The sequence below is a fragment of the Polypterus senegalus genome, chromosome 2, assembly GCF_016835505.1.
Source record: "Polypterus senegalus isolate Bchr_013 chromosome 2, ASM1683550v1, whole genome shotgun sequence".
Taxonomy (NCBI): Eukaryota; Metazoa; Chordata; class Cladistia; order Polypteriformes; family Polypteridae; genus Polypterus; species Polypterus senegalus.
In genome coordinates this window covers 131,361,626-131,384,903 of record NC_053155.1, presented here as the reverse complement: position 1 = coordinate 131,384,903, position 23,278 = coordinate 131,361,626, and the positions used below count along the sequence as shown (strand labels likewise).

The 23,278-nt window shown below is 39.0% G+C and overlaps 1 protein-coding gene across 3 annotated transcripts in view; it reads left to right on the top strand.

Moving 5' to 3' along the window:
• The window catches only part of LOC120523357 (NADP-dependent malic enzyme, mitochondrial-like), a 170,572-nt gene that overhangs the window by 135,596 nt on the left and 11,698 nt on the right, over positions 1–23,278 (top strand). For all 3 annotated transcript variants that reach the window (XM_039744616.1, XM_039744615.1, XM_039744614.1), the window contains exons 9-11: positions 16,977–17,074; positions 18,095–18,208; positions 20,317–20,422. In XM_039744616.1, the coding sequence (XP_039600550.1) occupies positions 16,977–17,074; positions 18,095–18,208; positions 20,317–20,422 (318 nt within the window). The remainder of the gene's footprint in view (positions 1–16,976; positions 17,075–18,094; positions 18,209–20,316; positions 20,423–23,278) is intronic.

Here is a 23,278-nt window from a genome sequence, read left to right as displayed (position 1 = left end):
TTGGGATGTAAAGTATGCTGAGCCAGGACATTCCTGGCATGAATCTTCACTTGGCTGCCTAGTCACAGTCTCCTACAGGGTTATAAGGTTCTTGACCTTGTCTTAGTGGAGGCAAGCTGTGTAAATGAGCAAAAGATAAGGTCTTTGACCATTCCTTGTGGGTTTAGATTTTGTACAGGACAGATAAGTAATTGGTTGATAATGTTTTCATTCAAATTTTTTTTTAGGTTTATTCAAATATCTACAGTATTTTATTATTACTTGATGAATGTGATCGAATAAGAAACATTAGAATAAGTACTTTACATAATGGAGTGCAGTAAGACAATTTGGGAAGCCAGTCTTTCCCACAGCTGTAACTGTCTTGAATGATAGTGCTTTTTCAGATTATTTGTTTTCATGTTTTAAGGAGCAAAAGGAGTCATTTATAAAACTGCACATTGTCATATAAAGTAAAGTATGTCTTAAACCTGATATACAGTATAATCTAATAATAAACTCAATAAAAATTAGTGTGCTCATAAGAAACGTAATAATTAACTTCATGAGGTAGAAGTACATAATAAACAAGAATAGTTGCCTCAGATATTTGAAATATTAATACAGTATGTGCCCTTAATGGTAAATCTTTAAAGTCTAAATATTCATGACTGCAATAGAAATTTGTCATCTTTCATCCTCTGATAGAGAGAGGTTAGGAGCACCTGAGTGCACCCATGCAAATATGTGACACCTCAGCACCACACTAGTTCAGATGGAATGGAGCCAGTGTGAGGTTTTTTTATGGTGGCTGGAGTGCCAATTCTGCCACCATCCCCCAGGTTTTTCCCGAAGGTTGGAGGACCTGCTTGCAGGACTGGATGCAGATTAATGTCATACCCAGGATGGATGGAGCAAATGCAGGTTAAGGGCCTTGCTTAATCACATTCATAATCACTTAACCTTGAAACAGTCTAAAATGATACCCTGTATGCTTAAGTTTAAAATTTGTCATCGGACTGGCTCTTAGAGAGCTAGGACCACCATTAAAGAATCGGATATCAAAAATTGTATCATATTCATGATTAGCAACCTTGAAATAGCATGAAACGACACTCCACATACCTGTATTACTGATCCCCATTTTTTCTATATTTTGTTAAAAGGAGTAACTTTGACCCATCGTATACCTTAGGGGATGATCCTATAGGGTTGGTTAATGTGGCATGCCCAAGTTCCTTCTGATCATTCTGCTGAAGACACTTGTTGTTTTACTCTTTGTCATAAGGGTGTAGCTTTCTGCACAAAATGTGGTCCAAAAACACCCTAAAAATCTTTTTTTTTTTTTTTTTACAGGCCTAAAGGGGCAAAAATAGTAACTAGATGACAAGACAAGTTGAATGTTATCTTTTCATTAGTTATGCTTACAGTGTCTTGAAGTGAAAGGAGGGAATTTTATGGATCCTGATTAAAAAAGTAATGTGGCTTAATTTTTAAGCGAGAGCAAAAAACACACATTAAAAAAATATTATTATTCATTAATGTTTTAATTACTTGTCTCATTACTAGTATGGATACTTGAAGTTAATAGCTGATAGAACAGATTCTGGTACACCTTTAGCATTCCACCTGTTGTAAATATTTTATGTTACGTTTTCATAAAGGTTGTACATTACACGCATTGAATCTTTTTAATAGTTTTCTTCTGTGGAAAAGTAATTTCCTTACTTATCAAGGCACAAAAATATGTGACCTTTAGAATATTAGCTTTTACTTTTATAAAAAATGCTTTTTGTTAATAACAAAAAAAAAAAAGGTGTGGATATTTTTATTGACACAGCATTTGGAACATGTTTCTGCATCTTAAAACTACTGAGCAATTGCTTTGTAACTACAGCTATTGTTATGATAGGTCCTATATCAATTGGAAGTTCAAATCAGAACACATCTGACAGCGACTGCATGGATGGTAAAAAGGCATTTAAGTCTTCCAGTCTGCAGAGGGAGGAAGAGATAAGGTGTTAGTCAGCAGCGTCCTCTTGTGTTCCGGCAGGAAATTACCATTGTCCACATCTGACAGGACTCCCCCAGACCAGACCAATTGAGTCCGCAAGGTCATTAACCATCAACATGTGCATAGAGAGAGCCCCAACCATGATGGACTATAATTACAAAATGGTCACAGATCCAAGAACAACCTGGTAATGTGAACCTTCTGAAAAGCACCAGGCTCTCTGATCCAGTAGTTTCAATGAAATCCAAATGGGAAAACACGATACTGCCAATGGCCGTTAGGAATACTAAGAGCAGTCTTCTCCTTGGTGGATTCTGTTAAAGGAATTTGCCAGTACCGTTTTGTCATGTCAAGTGTGGTCAGGTATTGAGCCCTACTGAGTAACTCAAGGATTTCATCCACGTGTGGCATTGGATAAGCATTGAAATGTGAAACTTGATTAAGTTGATGAAAGTGATTGCAAAAGCGGCAACTACTGTCGGGTTTATGAACCAGGACTATTGGGCTAGATCAGGGACTTAAATAGTCCAGGGACTAAAACTTTTCTCGGTAACGCCAAGGTCTAGCATCCTTCTAGTCTCAAGTTCCACTTTACCTCTTTTTGGTTCTCGGCCAATAAAATTGTAACTTAATCCGTTTTAGTATTTCTCAGTCCCAGATGGGCTCTTAGAAGAAAACCTGCTGCCTCACCTCACCCTCATGCTCCGATATACGATACAGCAATCTATTATTTACAAAATGTGCTCCCTTTGGCAGAGGATAAGACATGCATTAGCTGTTAATGAGGATCACTCTATTCTTGGCAAACTTAAGGGAATCGTTATTCCACTGTTCTCTTTTTAAAGAAGCTGTAGTTTGCCTAAATTGTAAATGCAAGTCAGCAAGTGGACCCGGGGCGACCTCAGGGGGCTGAGCAACGCTCTGTGATATCTTGAATTGAACACTAATCCTTAGAGCTATGAAGTTGTACTGACAACCACATTGTCAATGAGAAGTAACTTTCACCTTTGTTTTTTGTTAATGTCACTCTACAGAATTGATTGATATGGCCTGGGTCAGAAATATTTTACATACAATATAAACTTAAAACAAATACTTATTTTTGAGTCATATTCAAATCGTTGCATTTCTAGCCGGTGTGGTGGTTAGCACTTCTGCCTTAAAGATTTAGAAGCCTTGATTCAAATACAGGCCGGTCTGTGCTGAGATTCAGTGTCTTCCCCATGCTCTTGCCTGCAAGACCCCAAAGATATGCAGGTTAGATTGCTTAGCATATCTAAACCCTGGAATGTGTGGATGTGTGCTTTGTGATGTACTGGCACCTTGTCGAGGGTCAGTTCCAACTTTGTACCATATGCTGCTGAGATGGTTTCTGATACCCTGAAGAACTGTATTAGAATAAGCATCTTAGGAAATATTAATGTAATAGAATTTTAATACTAAAAGTGTGTAAGTAAAGCTGAGAAAGACTTAATATATACTGTATGTTGTTTTTCCATATCCTAAAATATTATTTGCCCATGGCAGGTTGCAATTTATAATGTAAATTAAAACTATGAAATGTTACATAGTTTCAAGGATGAATATTGGTTTAAAAACAGCATTATTTCTTATTTGTTTTCTTATGATGCTAAATTACTTTTTCTCAAAAACAGTTTTATTCAGGTTTATTTTGTCTGCTGACTAGATTGGTAAGTATAAAAAGTCCTATGAAGATACAGCTGTCTTCAAGTAATATGAAGTTAAACTTTTCGTATTATGGAGACTGACCAAAGAGTGCCTTCAACATTTTCTAGCCCATTGACTTCCCATTTCTCGTAATATTTTCCTCATCTCACTGGTATATGAAATGAATATAGCCAAAATATGCACAGTGCTGCCTATGAGGCAGTAAGGTTTGCTGCTTTCAGTAGAAAATAAATTTTAGGTTTCCAGAAGTGATTATCTCTTTATATTAGAAAGAAAAAACATTATTATGTATTATATATTAGAAAGAAAAAATTGTATGTGAGTTATTTAATTTCAGAGTCACATTTAATTAATCTTGTTCATTTTTTAATAAATGATAGACCATAAATGTAATTTGTATATTTTGTGCGAAAAAGTTTGCTTCTAAAATTCAAGAATAAGTTTGTACATCTGGGCTGGGAGGTGCTTCAGCAAATTAACTCATTTGGAAACACATTGTGGTTTCAAGAATTCAAGATGTACAACACATTGAAGATAGGTTAGTCATCATGTGTGTTTATTTCTTAAAATGTTTAAAAAGAATTCTTGGTGCCTGTGGCCTGAAATGATGTGCCTTTTGTTCTCTTTTCCTGTATGAGTTAAGAAATTGATGTAGGGCGTTGTACATTATTACCTCAGCTTTTCTCACCAGCAAGGCAGACTGGTAATCCAGAAATTTTCTTGTTGTTGTTGTTTTGTTTTCTCTTGATGGTTTCTATGTGTGAGCATACATTCTGTATGGTGCCTTGGCCAGTTGGCTATGTTTATTTTTATTTGGTCAGTTGCCATATATTTTTTGTAGATTGTGAGGCTGAAAACACAGGGAAAAGTGGAAAACTGGCTAGAAAAAGAAAATCCAAGAGTGTAAGTGACACAAGAGAACACTTCACAGAGAGCAGGATCTGAGGCAATAGTGCAAACCACTGTGTCAACCTTAAAGGAAAATGTGCAAAAAATAAGTAAATTGAAGTCTTATAAAGTATTACAAATATGTGGTAAAAACTTACATAAAGCAGCATGTATGTAAAATAAATTAAGGCTTTATGTGTGGTGAGGTGTTTATTCAATTGCAGTGTAGCTATATATATAATTCACTAAGGGCATGCAAGACAGAGAGCCACGCTCACCAACTCATAGAGCCCCGCCCACCAACTGCAACCCTCCTCCTGCGTCCACTGTCGCTCTCGAGGCATGTGCACTGCCTGTTCATGTGCCTGCACGCAACAACTCACCAAACACAGCCTCAGTCGCTTTCATCTGTGCTACACTCCACATGAAGAGACAAACACACAAAGGCACGGGAGAGAGAGAGAGAGAGACACACACACAGACACACGAGAGAGACACACACACACACACAGAGGCGTGCGAGAGAGACACACACACACACACACAGACACAGGCGCACGAGAGAGGCACACACACACAGGCACGCACGATTTTCTTGGTTGTTTATTATATTACGGATTTTTCAAATGTTCATTTTTTTCCCTGTGCTTAAAACTCATTAAAAAAGGTGTTTTTAGCAAGCGGTTCGTAGCGCTATAGCGCGAACTCTTGCAGTGTTAGTTTTCTCTGTTGTTCAAGGTTTTTTCAGTGTTATTCAATGTTTTTACGTTTAGTTTACTATTACACTGTGCATTCTATGGTATAATTAACTATATTTGTGCATAAAAACTTAAAAAAATATATATTTACATACAGTTCGTACGGTCTGGAACGGATTAATTGTATTTACATACAATCCTATGGGGGAAATTAATTAGGTTCACGACAAAATCGGTTTACGACCAGAGTTTTGGAACGCATTATGGTCGTGAACCGAGGTTCCACTGTATATGAAACAATCAAGTCACCCGACCATGGGGTATGCACGACAGAGCCCCGCCCGCCAACTCTCACCCTCCTGCTGCGTCCACCCTTGCTCTCGAGGCACACTGCTTGCTCATGTGCCCGCCCCCAACACGTCACCAAACACATCCTCACTCGCTTTGGTCTGTGCTACAGTCCACATGCAGCTGTGAGCCACGTTGACTGTTCACGTTGATAATGATGTGGCGTATGCTATGCCGCGGGTTGGCTAGTACTTATTATTATTATGCATAAAGTAAGCTTATTTTATGCCTATTTTGGCCTGCAGGGGGAGTACCAGATCCTCAAACCTGACACATACAGACACAGCTGCAAGTTCAGCAACACACAAAGGCTTAATTCCATGGGAAACTCTTCCCAAAACATTTCCCACACAGCAATGCACAGTACCAAGCTACAGAACTATAAGTACAAAGCAGAACCCAGCACTTTGACTTCTTTTTCATCTGTGCCTTTACAATACAATATAACATTTATTTATATAGCACATTTTCATACAAACAATGTAGCTTAAAGTGCTTTACATAATGAAAAAATAAATAAATAAATAAAAGACATTGTAGGAAATTAAAATAAGTCAACATTAAATAACATAGAATAAGAGTAAGGTCCAATGGCCAGGGAGGACAGAAAAAACAAAAAAAAACTCCAGACGGCTGGAGAAAAAAATAAAATCTGTAGGGATTCCAGATCATGAGACCGCCCAGTCCCCTCTGGGCCTTCTACCTAACATAAATGAAACAGTCCTCTTTGGATTTAGGGTTCTCACGGAAGGACTTGATGATGATGGTCATGCAGACTTCTGGTTTTTAGTCCATCAATGTTGAAGCATCATGATGCTTTGAGTAGATGGTGGTGGTGCAGGCCACCACCACAGAGAAACTGGAAAAAGAAACAGAAGAGAGAGTAGGGGTTAGTATGGATTTTAGAGCCACCATGAATAGTTATTATGATGAATTGAACATACAGAGTATCAGGATTAAGTTAAAGTGAAGTTATAAAAAGGCCATGTTAAAGTAATGTGTTTTCAGCAGTGTTTTAAAGTGCTCTACTGTATCAGCCTGGCGATTTCCTATAGGCAGGCTATTCCAGATTTTAGGTGCATAACAGCAGAAGGCCGCCTTACCACTTCTTTTAAGTTTAGCTCTTGGAATTCTAAGCAGACACTCATTTGAAGATCTAAGGTTACGATTTGGAATGTAAGGCGTAAGGCACTCTGATACATAAGATGGAGCGAGATTATATAAGGCTTTATAAACCATAAGCAGAATTTTAAAGTCAATTCTGAAAGACACAGGTAACCAGTGTAGTGACATCAAAACTGGAGAAATGTGTTCGGATTTTCTTTTCCTAGTTAGGATTCTAGCAGCTGCATTCTGCACTCGTTGCAATCGATTGAAGTCTTTTTTGGGTAGTCCTGAGAGGAGTGCGTTACAGTAATCTAGTTGACTGAAAACAAAAGCGTGAACTAATTTCTCAGCATCTTTCAGTGATATAAGACGTCTAACTTTTGCTGTGTTTCTTAAGTGAAAAAATACTGTCCTAGTTGTCTGATTATTATGCGATTTAAAAAGTTTTTTACTCCTGTCTTGACTTTTAATCCAAAGGCATCAAGTTTATTTCTGATAACCTCATTGAATCCATTATTGCCAATCACTAAAATTTCAGTTTTCTCTTTATTTAGCTTGAGAAAATTACTATTCATCCAATTTAGAAATACAAGTAAGACATTGTGTTAGTGAATCGAGAGAGTCGGTGTCATCAGGTGCTATTGATAAGTACAGCTGTGTGTCATCAGCATAGCTGTGGTAGCTCACGTTGTGCCCTGAGATAATCTGACCTAACGGAAGCATGTAGATTGAGAAGAGCAGCGGTCCCAAGATAGAGCCTTGTGGAACACCATATCGGATATCATGTGTCTTTGAGATGTGATTATCACAACTAACAAAGAATTTTCTCCCTGCCAGGTAGGATTCAAACCAATTTAGGACACTGCCAGAGAGGCCCACCCATTGACTAAGGCGATTTCTAAGAATGTTGTGATCAATGGTGTCAAATGCGGCACTCAGATCTAAGAGGATGAGAACAGATAAATGGCCTCTGTCTGCATTTACTCGCAAATCATTTACTACTTTAACGAGTGCAGTTTCTGTGCTGTGATTTGTTCTAAAACCCGACTGAAATTTATCAAGAATAGCATGTTTATTGAGGTGGTCATTTAACTGCATAATGACTGCCTTCTCTTGAACTTTACTTAAGAAAGGCAGGTTAGAGATGGGTCTAAAATTTTCAAGAGCCGAGGGGTCAAGATTATGTTTCTTAAGAAGGGGTTTAACTACAGCAGTCTTAAGACAGTCTGGGAAGACTCCTGTATTTAATGATGAATTTACTATGTCAAGAATATTATCAATTAGCACGCCCAATATTTCTTTGAAAAAAATTGTTGGTATTGGGTCAAGGACGCAGGTGGAGGGTTTCAGTTGCAAGACTATTTTATGTAAATCAGGTAAATCTATTCTGGTGAAAGAATTGAGTTTGTTTATAACAGAGTACTGGGGCTCAGGAGGATCTGCAGTGTTGGGGAGATATACTGTGTTATTTCTAATATCATTAATTTTTTGATTGAAAAATACGGCAATAGCCTCACAGGTTTCACTGGAAGTATTTTGGAGGCATTCCTTTGCGTTACCTGGGTTTAGCAGACGATCAATTGTAGAAAATAAGACTCTGGGATTATTAGCATTGTTATTTATAATCTTAAATCTCTCAAGACGGACAGTGTTTTTGTATTCTGTTATTTTAACCTTCAATATCTCATAGTTTCACTCACTCATCCTCCTCCTCCCGCAAACTACGTCCCTCTTTCTCCCAACTCTAGCTCCTAGAGCAGTGGCAATTGGCTCCTTTTATGCAGTACCCAGGAGTACTTCTGGTGGTCCATTAGCATGGTCCAGAAGCACTTCTGGGTGAGGTGGAAGCCAAGTGAAGTAGGGCTCTGCAATCCCCACAGCATCCCCTGGTGGCACCCATAGAATCCAGCAGAGCTGAGTAGCAGGACTCCATCTCGCATGGTGCCCTGTGAGAATCCAAGACACAACTGCAACCCAGGGGGACTGCCATCTAGTGATCTGGGGGTGCTAATGCCCTGAGCACATATTTTCCCCTCGTCCTTCCCCTACAGAGGCATCCCGGCCGATCAAGGGTGCTAGCCGTCTGCCACACTATACAAATAAATATATTGTTCTGCATACAGTCTTAATTGTACATTATGCTTTTACTGAAAGCTACTGTGTTTAAAAGCTCTGTATTTCCTTTGATGTGTCTTCTTATTTAATGGTTCATGATCTAGATGGTGCTGTTTCTCAAAACCAGGTGGAGATCTAAATGCCTAGTATATAAAAATAGAGCTACTAGCATGAATTAAATAGTAACCTGGCTGAATTAGAGATGAAATGGTAAATCGTAATATTACAAGGAATAGACGCTCTGGAGAGTGTGGTTTATTTTATAGTGTTTGCCATTAAAGTGTCCATCCAATCCATCCAAATTCTAAGCCCACTTTATCCTGAGCAGGGTCATTGGGGGTGGGTGGGGATGAGAGCCTATCCCAGCAAACATAGGGCACAAGGTGTGAATAATCCCAGAACAGGGCACCAGTCCATAATGGGTGACACGCACACACACACACACACATTATGGCCCATTTAGTGTTGTTAATGCACCTAACCTGCAAATCTTTGGACTGTGTGAGGAAACCAGAGCACCTGGAGGAAACCTACATGAACACAGAGGGAATATGCAAACTCCATGCAAGGAGGACACGGGTTGTGATTCCTGGTCTCCTTACTGTGAGGCAGCAGAGCAACTACTGCACCACCATGTCACCCATCATTAAAATATTTTAATGGTTTCTGTTATTTTAACATTTATTATATTTCTCTCCAGCATTTTAACTATTTAAGTTATGTTTCATAGTGCAACATACACTACTAAAATGTACTTGATGTTTTGACTGGTCTTAGAATACACTAATGTTTATCTTTATATTAAATTGTTCTCTTGATCCTTTGTTTTCATTCATATTTAAATAAAGAGTCACAGTTAGCAGCACTGGGCAGTTATCCTCGTGGTGAGGGGAGACTCTAGTTAATCACATAGCTTACCTACACACAGGCCCTGCCTCAGGTGGTGGTCAAACTAAAGTAGACATCAGTGGGATTTGGGAAGAAAATACATTTCTGAAGAAAATTCACCCAGACATGCGGAGTAACTGTATAGACCAGGCAGCACCCCTGACCATTGTTCAATCATGGCACATAACTACTTTTAAATCATTTATTTTAAAATGGAGTTGCAAAATGTTGTTTAAATGTAAATACTTAATGGAATAATAAATAGCATACTTTTGAATATGTGATATGTGAAATCTCAGCCCCAGGTACTGTGAAAATTTGTTTCACTGCTTGACATACAGCACTTAAACTTGGTCATGCAGGTGCTTTTATTTATTTAAGTAAACTGAAAAGTAAACCCTCCCTGACCATGTTTACAGCAGTAAAACTGGAGAAGCCTGTCCATCTGTGCACTTTTGGCACCAATAAAGCCTTAGTATTACTGAAGTCTTGTGCGTATTTTGACAGATATTCCACAAGAGAGAAAAGTGTTAGTTTTGGAAAGAATATTGGAATAACTTGAGATAGTAGATAAATGGGCCTTCAAACTTGAACTGGAATAAGCATCATTATGGGAATTAGAGAAATCATAAGTATTTCAGAAGATTTATTATTTTGCTCAAAACTGAAAAAGTCATGTTGAACGATAACTGTTGCTATTATACCATCAAGTTTAAATTAACTCCTTATAGTTCAGCCTTAAATAAATAATACCACATCTGTATTAGTATCAGAATACGTTTTTGCATACATTATTTAAAATGTTTAGGTTATTTTGTGCATTCACTATATTGTTTCATTCTTTTCTATGTGTTATTAGACTCTCCTGAAGACCTGTGCAAAGCACATCCTGTCTACTCGTGTGTCTAAATTAAACAGAGACCCACCAAAACAGATTACTGTTTAATTTCAGCTGATGGAATTCACAGATTTGGTCAGGTTTCTTTTCTAATTCTGAAAAAAGGACTCATGGAAGTGGTTGGTTTGGGCTGTAAGATTAAGCTGTTACAAATAATATTACAGGGGTCAGAAGTAATAATTCATAATTAAAGTGTATGCTATAGAAAAACAGATTTCTCTGTTAGTGAATGGAAAGTGTCGCACCTCAGTACATCAGAGCATGTGCAGGAACATTAAATATGATGATTTTTATAACATTTGAATTTAAAAGTTAAGTACAAAATTTATTTCAATTGAGAACAGTACCTTATTACTTCCTTATTCAATTCAAAGTACTTACTAATTAATAAATATAAAAACTACAGACTGCTTCTTAAAGGCATAGCTTTAAACAGGTCATCATATTTACTATGAACAGTAAATCACTTGATATCTACAGGAGCCAGCATTACAGGTGGATTGGCTTTTATTTCACTTTAAAACATAACACTTTTCTGTAGGGAATGATATGCAAATCTTTATAAATAAAATTGAAATGCCCTCCGTCTATCTTTTGAATTTTTGGCTTCATTGATGAAGAGACATGGAGAGAGCAAACCAGATGAACAACTTCTTCAACAGGTTTACCCACCCTAACCCACTCTCACCTCGGAGTACTGCACCCTACACCCATCCTTCTGCTGATACCAGCATAGGAGAGACATCCCCACCCACAATTACAGCAGCCCAGGTAAGCAGAGAGCTGAGGAGACTTTGTGCCAGCAAAGCAGCGGGTCCAGATGGAGTATCGCCATGAATGCTAAAGGCCTGAGCGCTGGAGCTGGGGAGTCTTCTACAGCACATCTTCAACCTGAGCCTGGAACAGGGGAGAGTCCCGAGGCTTTGGAAAACATCTTGCACCACCCCAGTCCCAAAGGTATCACGTCCTGGAGAGTTGAATGACTTCCGACCTGTCACTCTGACGTCACATGAGATGAAGACCATGGAGCGGCTGCTGCTTCACCATCTGAGGCCACAGATCCACCACGCCCTCGACCCTCTGCAGTTCGCATACCAGGAGAAGGTGGGAGCGGATGATGTCATCATCTATATGCTACACCGATCCCTCTCCCACTTGGACAGAGGCAGTGGTGCAGTAAGAATTATGTTTCTGGTCTTCTCTACCGCCTTCAACACCATCCAACCTTTGCTCCTTAGGGACAGATGGGAGTAGATTCATACCTTGTAGAATTGATTGTGGACTATCTTACAGACAGACCTCAGTATGGGCGTCTCAGGAACTGCAGGTCTGACATTGTGGTCATCAACACAGGAGCGCCGCAGGGGACTGTACTTTCTCCAGTCCTGTTCAGCCTATGTACATCGGACTTCCAATACAACTCGGAGTCCTGCCAAGTGCAAAAGTTTGCTGATGACCCTTCTATCGTGGGCTGCATCAGGAGTGGGCAGGAGGAGGAGTATAGGAACTTAATCAAGGACTTTGCTAAATGGTGTGACTCAAACCACCTACAACTGAACACCAGCAAAACCAAGGAGCTGGTGGTGGATTTTAGGAGGACCAGGCCCCTCATGGACCCTGTGATCATCAGAGGTGACTGTGTGCAGAAGGTGCAGACCTATAAATACCTGGGAGTACAGCTGGATGATAAATTGGACTGGACTGCCAATACTGATGCTCTGTGTAAGAAAGGACAGAGCCAACTATACTTCCTTAGAAGGCTGGTGTCCTTCAACATCTTGTGGGGTACAGCCCGGGCACAGACAGGTAGACATGTTGGTTCACCACACACGTTTATTTACAACTCTATTTACAAGTGATAAAAGTGCACAACCCAGTGCCGCAGCACCAATCACCCCTTAAAGTCCTGGACGCACAACAATGCCTTGCTCAGTCCTCAGACCACCTCCACTCCTCTCCTCCGAGCTCCGTCCACTTCCACCTGACTCTTGCTATCGTCTGGAGGGAGGCGGCCCCTTTTAATGCATGCCCGGATGGGCTCCAAGTGCTTCCTGAGGAGCTTCCGCCGACACACCCCCGTGTGGCAGAAGCACCAACTGTGTAGCCGGAAGTCCTCCGGTGTTCTTGCTCCTCTTCCCCCCAGCACTTCCTGGTGTGGCGGAAGTGCTGAGGTCCATAGCTCCCCAGGCACCGGGGCGCTCCCTGGCGGTGACCACGGGCCCCTACAGGGTTGGGCTTCCAAGCCCCCAACCCATAGCCCCCAAAGCAACCAGGGTGGCGTCCCCCACGTGATCCCAGATGGGCGCACGCCCACTTCCGGTCACTCAAGGCGTCCCGGCCGGGTCATCGCCCCTGGCATCCTTGACAATCTGCAATAAGATGCTGCAGATGTTCTATCAGATGGTTGTGGCGAGCGCCCTCTTCTATGTGGTGGTGTGCTGGGGAGGTAGCATAAAGAAGAGGGATGCCTCACGCCCAAACACACAAACTGGTGAGGAAGGCAGGCTCTATTGTACATTGTGGACAGTTTGACATCTGTGGCAGAGCGACGAGCACTGAGCAGGCTCCTGTCAATCATGGAGAATCAACTGCATCCACTGAACAGTATCATCTCCAGACAGAGGAGCAGCTTCAGCAACAGACTGCTGTCACCATCCTGCTTCACTGACAGACTGAGGAGATCGTTCCTCCCCCACACTATGCGACTCTTCAGTTCCACCCGGGGGAGTAAACGTTAACATTTTACAAAGTTATTGTCTGTTTTACCTTCATTGTTATCACTCTTTAATTTAATATTGTTCTTTATCAGTATGCTGCTGCTGGAGTATGTGAATTTCCCCTTGGGATTAATAAAGTATCTATCTATCTATCTATCTATCTATCTATCTATCTATCTATCTATCTATCTATCTATCTAGTCCAATTTTTCAAAATAAGGACCTCATTTCAACCCTCAAATCACACCAAAAAATGGCTGACTTTACAGTTTATGCTATTTTAAAACATAGGCTTTATAGACTTTTCAGGTATTTTACTGGGGAGTCATATTTGGAGGACCAGCACCACAAAAAGAGTGCATTACACCAAGATGGCAGAGTGGGCATTCATGAAATGTTACATGTATATTACAGTTAACCAAACTTAACATATACAGGTTTTGGAGTTTCAGAATGTTTCATTACAAATAGGAGTTCAATAGAGGGAAAAAACACAAAAAAAAAACTGGTAGTTTTGCCCACCTTATATGCCGCGTCAAAAATTAAATTATTCAATTAGCCATCCAGTTAACAAAAGTAGAAATAAATATCTATTTGTGAAATCACAGTAAACCAAGAAATACTGTACAAAGAGGCTGCATTCAGGGTTCCAACCCAGTAAGGTGTTTCCAAAGAGGGAGGGTATTTATAGAAGGTACACTTGTATTTCGGTAGCAGTGACAAAAAAGTCAATGTTTATAAATGTTATAAATATTTTCTTTCTTACCTTAACCCAATATACAAATATTGAATAAATTAACATTTTTTTAAATTGTGTTTGTGTCTTGATAGTGCTGCTGTCTAGAAATTTTTTTGACTCTAACCATGAAAATACTGTTCACTAAATGAGAGGATATACTGTTTGTAATAGCAGTAGTATTATTGTCATGTAAAAGTAACAAGTATAACTATCTTGTAACAAGATATAATTATTAAAATGTGCTTTATTTGGTGGATTATTTCCAAAAAGGCAGTTTTCAGAGTTTGTAGAATTGTAAATTTCATACTGCAGATGAATGGTGAATATGAATTAGGCGACTGGTTTCGGTGAGGTGTTGGATCTTGTTTAGCACATATCTCCTAGATTACAGCTGCACCCTGTAATTATCTTACTGTAGGTTGTCCTGCTTGACAACCCGGGTTGCCTCAGCACCTTTCTCAGTGTTTTAAATTAATTGAATTATCAATTAGAAGTTTCTCTTCTTTGTGACACATATGCAGTGGTATTCATTTGTTACAGCAGGGTTGGGGGTGACTTGGACCTTTACAGATGCACCCACAACATCTGCTAAATATGATTATTCTCGGCAGACGTAAAGAGAACTGAAGTCAAAGCAGTTCACTGAAAGTGTGCAGATTGTCTTTTATTGCAATTTAGGATTTTACTCAAAATATTTTGCTGTCCTTCTTACCATTAAAAGTGAAGGAACATTAGATTAGATTAGATAAACTAAATTAAAATTAGGTAAACTTTATTAATCCGAAGGTGAAATTCAGATGCACACTGCATCAGAAACAAAAAAAAACAAAGATACAGACTCACAGGACAGATGATAAAGCCAGTTGATCCTAAATTGATAAATAAATGAACAGTAAATGTATAATCTGCAGAAATTTCAAATGAACTCAATAAGTATGTCAGGTAGATAGCAGTGGGCAGAAAAGCCCCCCAGAGTCGCTTCTTAGCACACTGTGGTGGAATGTGACTCCAAGAGAGCACCTCCTGGAGGCGATTTGTCATGACGGTATCCTATTTTGCCACCATCCTCTTTTCCAGAACAGCTTCCAGTGTGTCAAGGGTTCATCTAAGTGTTGGCGCAGGCTTTCCTGATAAGTTTGCTCAGGCATTGTGCTTCCCCAGGGGACCCTAGCATAGAGCACCAAACTGGCTACTATGGACTGGTAGAACATTTCCAGCAGTTTGCTGCACACATCAAAACACCTCAAGTATACCTTAGCAAGTACTCTGCTCTTTCCCTTCTTGTCAGACAAGACCAGGTTGTTATGTAAGTCTTGAAGGTACTTGTAGCTCTGCACCACTTCCACATCCTCCCCCTGGATGGTGACTGGTCTCATGGGCTCCTTGGCATGCCCAAAGTCCACAACCAGCTATTTTTTCTTGCTGATGTTAGGTTGCAGGTTATTGTTACTGCACCACAAGATGAGGTTCTCCACAACCTTCCTGTCTCTGACTCATCTCCATTATTAATGCAGCCTATGATGGAGGAGTCATCTGAAAATTTCTGTAGATGGCAAAGGCTGTTTTTTGTGTTGGAAGCTTGTTGTGTAGAGGGTAAACAGGAAGGGAGACAGAGCGTTACCCTAAGGTGCTGTTTGTACACTGAAATAAGTAATGTTTAGCCTTCCATATTATTTTCTGTTTGTCTGTACATCTAACGTGCATCAGTTATATTATGTTCAAATCTATATATGGAAGGATTTTTTACTGCACATTTCAGATCATATAATTTGCAGATTCATTAACCAACAAATATTTAGCAATGTGAAGACATTAGACAAACTGGTTGTCTGAAATTTAAGCCAACTAGTTTGATCCTTCATTCTTAAAAAAAGATCTTAATAAGATAATACTATCAAAGCTAGTGGTCCATAAAAAATGTTATTTACACAAAACATTTCAATATATAAACACATCCAAATGAATTAGGAGGAAAGAAATTCTGTTAAGAACGAACTTACAGTATGTGTGTGACCTTTTAAATGAGGTATTTTAAATGAATTACTAAATCACGATATCAATATGATACTAAACACTGCCGTCTCCTGAGTTTGAATCTAAGGTTTGGTTACTGGCTCTGTGCAGACGGCACATTTTTTCTGTTTCTGTTAAATCTCCAACCTGTGCGTCATAAGTTGCATATATATGTCACGTTTAAATTTGTTCCTGTGTTCTTTTCACTAACAAAATCAACAAAATAAGTAACCTGACCATGGGTGTCTAAATTTTTGCACTGTAAGTGAAGTCAAAAATTGTTCTCAGCTTGCATGCTTTTACGTAAGCTGTAAAATGCTACTAAGGTCTCTTATACTCTAGTGACATCTAATGTTTCTCATGAGAGACTGCAGTTGTGGTGTCTACAGGTTATTGTATGTACAAGATATCACTAGGCCAAAAATGATATGTTAGAGTAAAAATTTGATATTCAGCATATTTCAACTTTGTACACATTACTGTGTACCAGAAGCCCTAAGCTTCACGTTCAGTGTGTCAGGCTGAGCCTCAACCCCACAAGATCATCAGTTTAATGAAAGTCCATTATAAATACTGAAAATAATGTGTTTAAGCACAGCAGTGCTCACCTTTAATCAGGGTCACTTTTCAGGGCAATTTGGGGGCTTAGCCTGTTTATACTCGTACTCAAAATTTCTGGTCATTTTTTGTTAATTCTGTTTGCAAAATGTCTTAGTTCAGGTGTTTTGCTTTACCACAACTTATATTCCCCCTGTTTTGATTAAATTGTATTTTTATTATATTTTAATACAAACATACAGTAGACATGAATATATTCTTTCATGATATTTGAAAACATACTTCTGAATGTAAAATCATGTTTTGTTTTTTTTTGTCGTCTCAGGGACCGCATCTGTAGCAGTTGCTGGTATACTCGCTGCTTTAAGAATCACAAAGAACAAACTTTCAGACCACAAGTTTGTCTTTCAAGGAGCCGGTGAGGTAAGTTGTGTGTTTTGCTTTTCCTTTTTATTGATATGACTGAATGGATATGGAACTTTTAAAGTTGAATTGATGGAAAAACTTTCAACAAGCTATGTGAGGAGTTGTGTTGCGTATGGCAGTGAGATATGGCTCAAGAGAGAAGAACATGAAGCAGATTTAGAAAGTTTCCTTGGAGAGAGACAAAGATATTTGGTAAGTTTTGAGACATGAGAAGAAAGCTAAGATTGTTTGGTTATGTGAAGTGGAAGCCTGAAGACAAACGCTTTGCTGGAAGTGGAGAAAATGAGGCAGAGAGAGGAGACAAAGAGGAATTCAACTCAGTGTCAGAGTGGCCAACCTAAATGATGGCTGGTAATCTGCCATTATCTTCAGTTTAATTCACATAGTCACTGTGCATGTCAGTCTTTTGAAACACTTTGTCTTTTATTTCAAATTTGCTTTGGCTGCTTTGTTCCATAACTTGCAGTATTGTTATGTAAAGTAATGTATAGTGTTTAATTATCTTAATGTTGAAACTACAGACAAAAAAGCTATGCCAATATGTCTCCTTTATAACGAGGGCTTATAGGAAACAATAGTGCTCAATCAGCTGTCCACTTCCTTATAACCCCAGTCATGGTATGACTTCAAACTGATTCATACTGATTCTCTGCCATATCTTAAAGGCAACTGGTTACACCTGCTCTGCCTATATGTTGGCTGCCATACAACAGTATGCATTTGTTCTTTATACTGTTTTATTTATCTAAGCATTGAGTTTCCTTCAGGGATCTTACTAAGATGTCTGCAACTCATGGTTTCCTTGCTAGTCCTGACAGCAGCCTTAATATTTTTTTCATATTGCTTTGGTCATACTGTACACTATGATCCTACTTTTGTTAGTACATGAATCCATAATTACTGAAAGGTTTTATGTTAGTACAGGCATGTTGTTTGAAGTAAAAGGATTAAATTGTGTTATTCACAGACTCCTGTAGCAGTAAGAATTCTCTGTTTCTTTTGTCATTCTTTTAACAGGCAGCAATGGGAATAGCTCATCTAATCATTATGGCCTTGGAGAAGGAAGGCATTCCACACAGTGAGGCCATCAAACGAATCTGGATGGTTGACTCGAAAGGACTTATTGTGAAGGTGATTACATGTTGCTGTTACATTCACTTGATCTTAAAAGAAGAGATTGATCCTGCTGTTACTAGGTCACTATTAACAGTTATTGTTTCCTTCATTTGTCTAGATTAAAATTCTTATAAAACCAAAGCCTTTATGTATTTAGTTTTTACCTTTAATTACATAGCTACGTGTTTCACATTAATCGATCGTCAGGACAGCCTGAAAACATTTAACAAAAAGCAGTTCTGCTTGTGGTCACAGAAGTGTATTTAGTTTGAAACTATCCTTAAATCATGTGATTAAGTATCCTTACATTCCATCCATCCATTATCCAACCCACTATATCCTAACTACAGGGTCACGGGGGTCTGCTGGAGCCAATCCCAGCCAACACAGAGCGCAAGGCAGGAAGCAAACCCTGGGCAGGGTGTGCACACACACACACCCCCACACCAAGCACTCACACTAGGGACAATTTGTAGAATCGCCAATCCACCTAACCTGCATGTCTTTAGAATGTGGGAGAAAACCCACGCAGACAAGGGGAGAACATGCAAACTCCACGCAGGGAGGGCCTGGGAAGGGAACCGGGGTTTCATAACTGCGAGGCATCAGTGCTGCCCACTGCACCACCGTACCGCCCATCCTTACATTCTTTATTTTTTAATTTGCCAGCCAAAGCATGGCAGACTGTGCAAGTTTCCTATAGTAGTGTAGCCTGCAGCCCTGCTCTGGCTTCAAGATGCCATCATATAGTGTCTATCAAGAGATGCAGTGCTCAGAATACAAATGTGGGAACATGCAACATATAACAAGAAACGTCTCGAGAATCTTGAGACACGGACTTGGGTGTCTTCTGTCCTAACAACTCACTCAGATGGCCAAAAAGTACAACTGTTCATTCAAGCTATAAGAAAGTTCTTTACTGGATGCAGACACGGTCAGAAGCTGTACAGAGAATAAACAAAAAGACAAACAGAATGCAAACACTCAATAGTAAGGTGATCCACATTAAGACATTCTCAAAAGAATATATTCTAAACAAAGACTGCCATACATTTTCCTTTATTAAAAAATGCTTATATCAAACACAATCAATTACCTCTCTGATTCCACCTATTGAACTTTGACAAATATTGAAAAAATGCACCTATTCATACTGTTCTTGGGATGGATGCTTCAATGAAAATTAATATCGCCATTGAATAATACAGTAACATCTACTGATATATACAAATACTGTGTGGTGTTCCTAGAAAAACTGAGGCTCCCGGAATCTGTTGAAGTGTCTTTGAGACAACGTAGTTTGTTGGATGCACCCTGCTTTTCCATTGCGAAAGTTTAAAACTGCAGCAGTATTAGTTAGTGGGAAAAATTAGGGACATTTTTAAGTTGAAAGGACTGCCAGATAGAGGGCATCAAAATACTAACATTTTCATATAAAATATTAGGTATTTAAACATCGGTAAAAAAAATTTAAAAATGCACACCACTCTATACGTATGTTCCTTTAGCTTGGCAACGCACTGAATGCACAAATTTCTGATGCTGATGAGAAATCTGCTAAAACACATTGATGAGATTAGGCAATTCAGCAGATTCACCCACAACATCTGTATCTGTAGCTCAAAGTGCTTTACAAGATGTGAAAGAAGCAGTAGTTACATGCAAAGAAAAACGAATAAAGTTAGTTAAGAAAAAATGCATAAATAGTATACAAAAATAAAGAATGCACATTTACATAGGATAAATATATAATAAAGATTAACAGCGTCCATGACTGTGTGAGCATCATGATGATGAGAGCAGCTTTCAGAACACATCAGAATTAATAATTTAATACTACAGTATATACATAAACCTTTACACAGTGCTTTATTAAAAAAATATGCTGATTTAGGAAGTCACAGTTGTAGATTTGTCATCCTTCTCAAGACTGCATTGTTCAATCTAAATGTTTTTTACAAATATGAAGATTGTGACAGACCTTGATTTGCCTGCAGTAGCTGCTACAGTTGTGATTGAAGCTAAACAAGAGCCCGAGTTCACTTCCAAGTGCTCCTGTAAGAGTCCCGTAGACAAGGAAACGAATTTCAAAACATGTACTTGTTGTTATCTCTGCCTTTCAGGGCCGGGGTAATTTGAACCACGAGAAGGAGCAGTTTGCCCATGAGCATCCTCAGGTGAAGACGTTGGAGGAGGCTGTAAACATCATAAAACCCTCTGCAATCATCGGTGAGTGTTAAGCTGTTCAAGGACATACTTAGAGAATGGAAAAGTGCCATTTAGTGTCTGTTTAGAGCGACTGTGCCGATCAAACACTTGCATGTTCTTTAAAAAAATGAATAAGATTTATTTGGTTTTAGCCCACACCAAGCAACTTTTGTGTTGAATTACCAGTTAAATGACATGTATGTACAGTTAAGTAGTGTAAATGCTTTAAAACTTTATCTAAAAAAAAAACGCAAGTCTCTAAGCACATGAAATATTTGTTAGAAGTCCAAAGGACTTTTATTTTATAAAAAGTGAAAGCATTTTTCACTTTTTCAGATTCCTTTCCCATTTCATTATGGTCTAGTGCATAACTTCATGCTCAGCTAACACTCCATGAAGACTGTATGAAACAAATTACTTGATTGACTAAGATTTACTTTACTGCCTTTATTTTATATTGCTTCTGTCTCTAGCGAGCAGCATCCAAAAGGCTTTACAAATGCAGAACAATACTTCAGTTGTTTATATGTGTCCTCAGTAATTAGAGCAGAGCCAGCTAAAATGCGTTGCCAAGTTTCATGTGGCCGATATTAAAATAGCGTTTAAATGTAATAGTTGAGCCTCTAGAGCAGGGGTTCTCAAAGTCGGTCCTGGGGACCCACTGTGGCTTCAGGTTTTTGTTCCAACCAGATTTATAATCAGTGACAACACTGATCTTAATTCATTAGCTGGTATTTTACATTAACAAAGCACAGAGGCATGATTTTTACATTTAGAAATCTTTCTGCTTTTGCTATAGATTTAAATGCCTAGCTCCCTTTTGTTGCTTTCATTATATTTCACCCTTTCTCTGTGCAGTTTGCTTACTTCATTGAATCTTATTAATGACAATTAAAAACGAGCAGAGCAGACACCCAGGCAAACGACACTGAATCATGAAAAGCTGCGACTACTTTAGCGTCAGACTATCTACAGTAATTAGTAAATAATGTATTAATTTAACAATTAGAACACCTGGAAAAGCAGAATGAAAATCAAGATAGATATAGTGCTAAAAAGAAAAAAAAATACATTATTCCTGTATAACTGCCTAGTACATTTTAATATACAGTATATATACAGTGGGATGCAAAAGTTTGGGCAACCTTGTTAATAGTCATTATTTTCCTGTATAAATAGTTGGTTGTTACGATAAAAAATGTCAGTTAAATATATCATATAGGAGACACACACAGTGATATTTGAGAAGTGAAATGAAGTTTATTGGATTTACAGAAAGTGTGCAATAATTGTTCAAACAAAATCAGGCAGGTTCATAAATTTGGGCACCATTGTCATTTTATTGATTCCAAAACTTTTAGAACTAATTATTGGAACTCAAATTGGCTTGGTAAGCTCAGTGACCCCTGACCTACATACACAAGTGAATCCTATAATGAGAAAGAGTATTTAAGGGGGTCAATTGTAAGTTTCCCTCCTCCTTTAATTTTCTCTGAAGAGTAGCAACATGGGGGTCACAAAACAACTCTCAAATGACCTGAAGACAAAGATTGTTCACCATCATGGTTTAGGGAAGGATACAGAAAGCTGTCCCAGAGATTTAAGCTGTCTGTTTCCACAGTTAGGAACATATTGAGGAAATGGAAGACCACAGGCTCAGTTCAAGTTAAGGCTAGAAGTGGCAGACCATGAAAGATTTCGAATAGACAGAAGTGACGAATGGTGAGAACAGTCAGAGTCAACCCACAGACCAGCACCAAAGACCTACAACATCATCTTGCAGCAGATGGAGTCACTGTGCATCGTTCAACCATTCAGCGCACTTTACACAAGGAGATGCTGTATGCGAGAGTGATGCAGTGGAAGCCTTTTCTCCGCCCACAGCACAAACAGAGCCGCTTGAGGTATGCTCAAGCACATTTGGACAAGCCAGCTTCATTTTGGAATAAGGTGCTGTGGACTGATGAAACTAAAATTGAGTTATTTGGGCATAACAAGGGCGTTATGCATGGAGGAAAAAGAACACAGCATTCCAAGAAAAACACCTGCTACCTACAGTAAAATATGGTGGTGGCTCCATCATGCTGTGGGGCTGTATGGCCAGTGCAGGGACTGGGAATCTTGTCAAAGTTGAGGGACGCATGGATTCTACTCAGTATCAGCAGATTCTGGAGACCAATGTCCAGGAATCAGTGACAAAGCTGAAGCTGCGCCGGGGCTGGATCTTTTAACAAGACAACGACGAAACACTGCTCAAAATCCACTAAGGCATTCATGCAGAGGAACAAGTACAACTTTCTGGAATCGCCATCTCAGTCCCCAGACCTGAATATAATTGAAAATCTATGGTGTGAGTTAAAGAGCGCTGTCCATGCTCGGAAGCCATCAAACCTGAATGAACTAGAGATGTTTTGTAAAGAGGAATGGTCCAAAATACCTTCAACCACAATCCAGACTCTCATTGGAACCTACAGGAAGCGTTTAGAGGCTGTAATTTCTGCAAAAGGCGGATCTACTAAATATTGATTTCATTTCTTTTTTGTGGTGCCCAAATTTATGCACCTGCCTGATTTTGTTTGAACAATTATTGCACACTTTCTGTAAATCCAATAAACTTCTTTTCACTTCTCAAATATCACTGTGTGTGTCTCCTATATGATATATTTAACTGACATTTTTTATCGTAACAACCAACGATTTATACAGGAAAATAATGACTTAACAAGGTTGCCCAAACTTTTGCATCCCACTGTACAGTACAGGCCAAAAGTTTGGACACACCTCCTCATTCAATGTGTTTTCTTTATTTTCATGACCATTTACATTGGTAGATAAATAAATAGCCGTTACACAGTTAGCTGCTTGGTTCTTGCCATA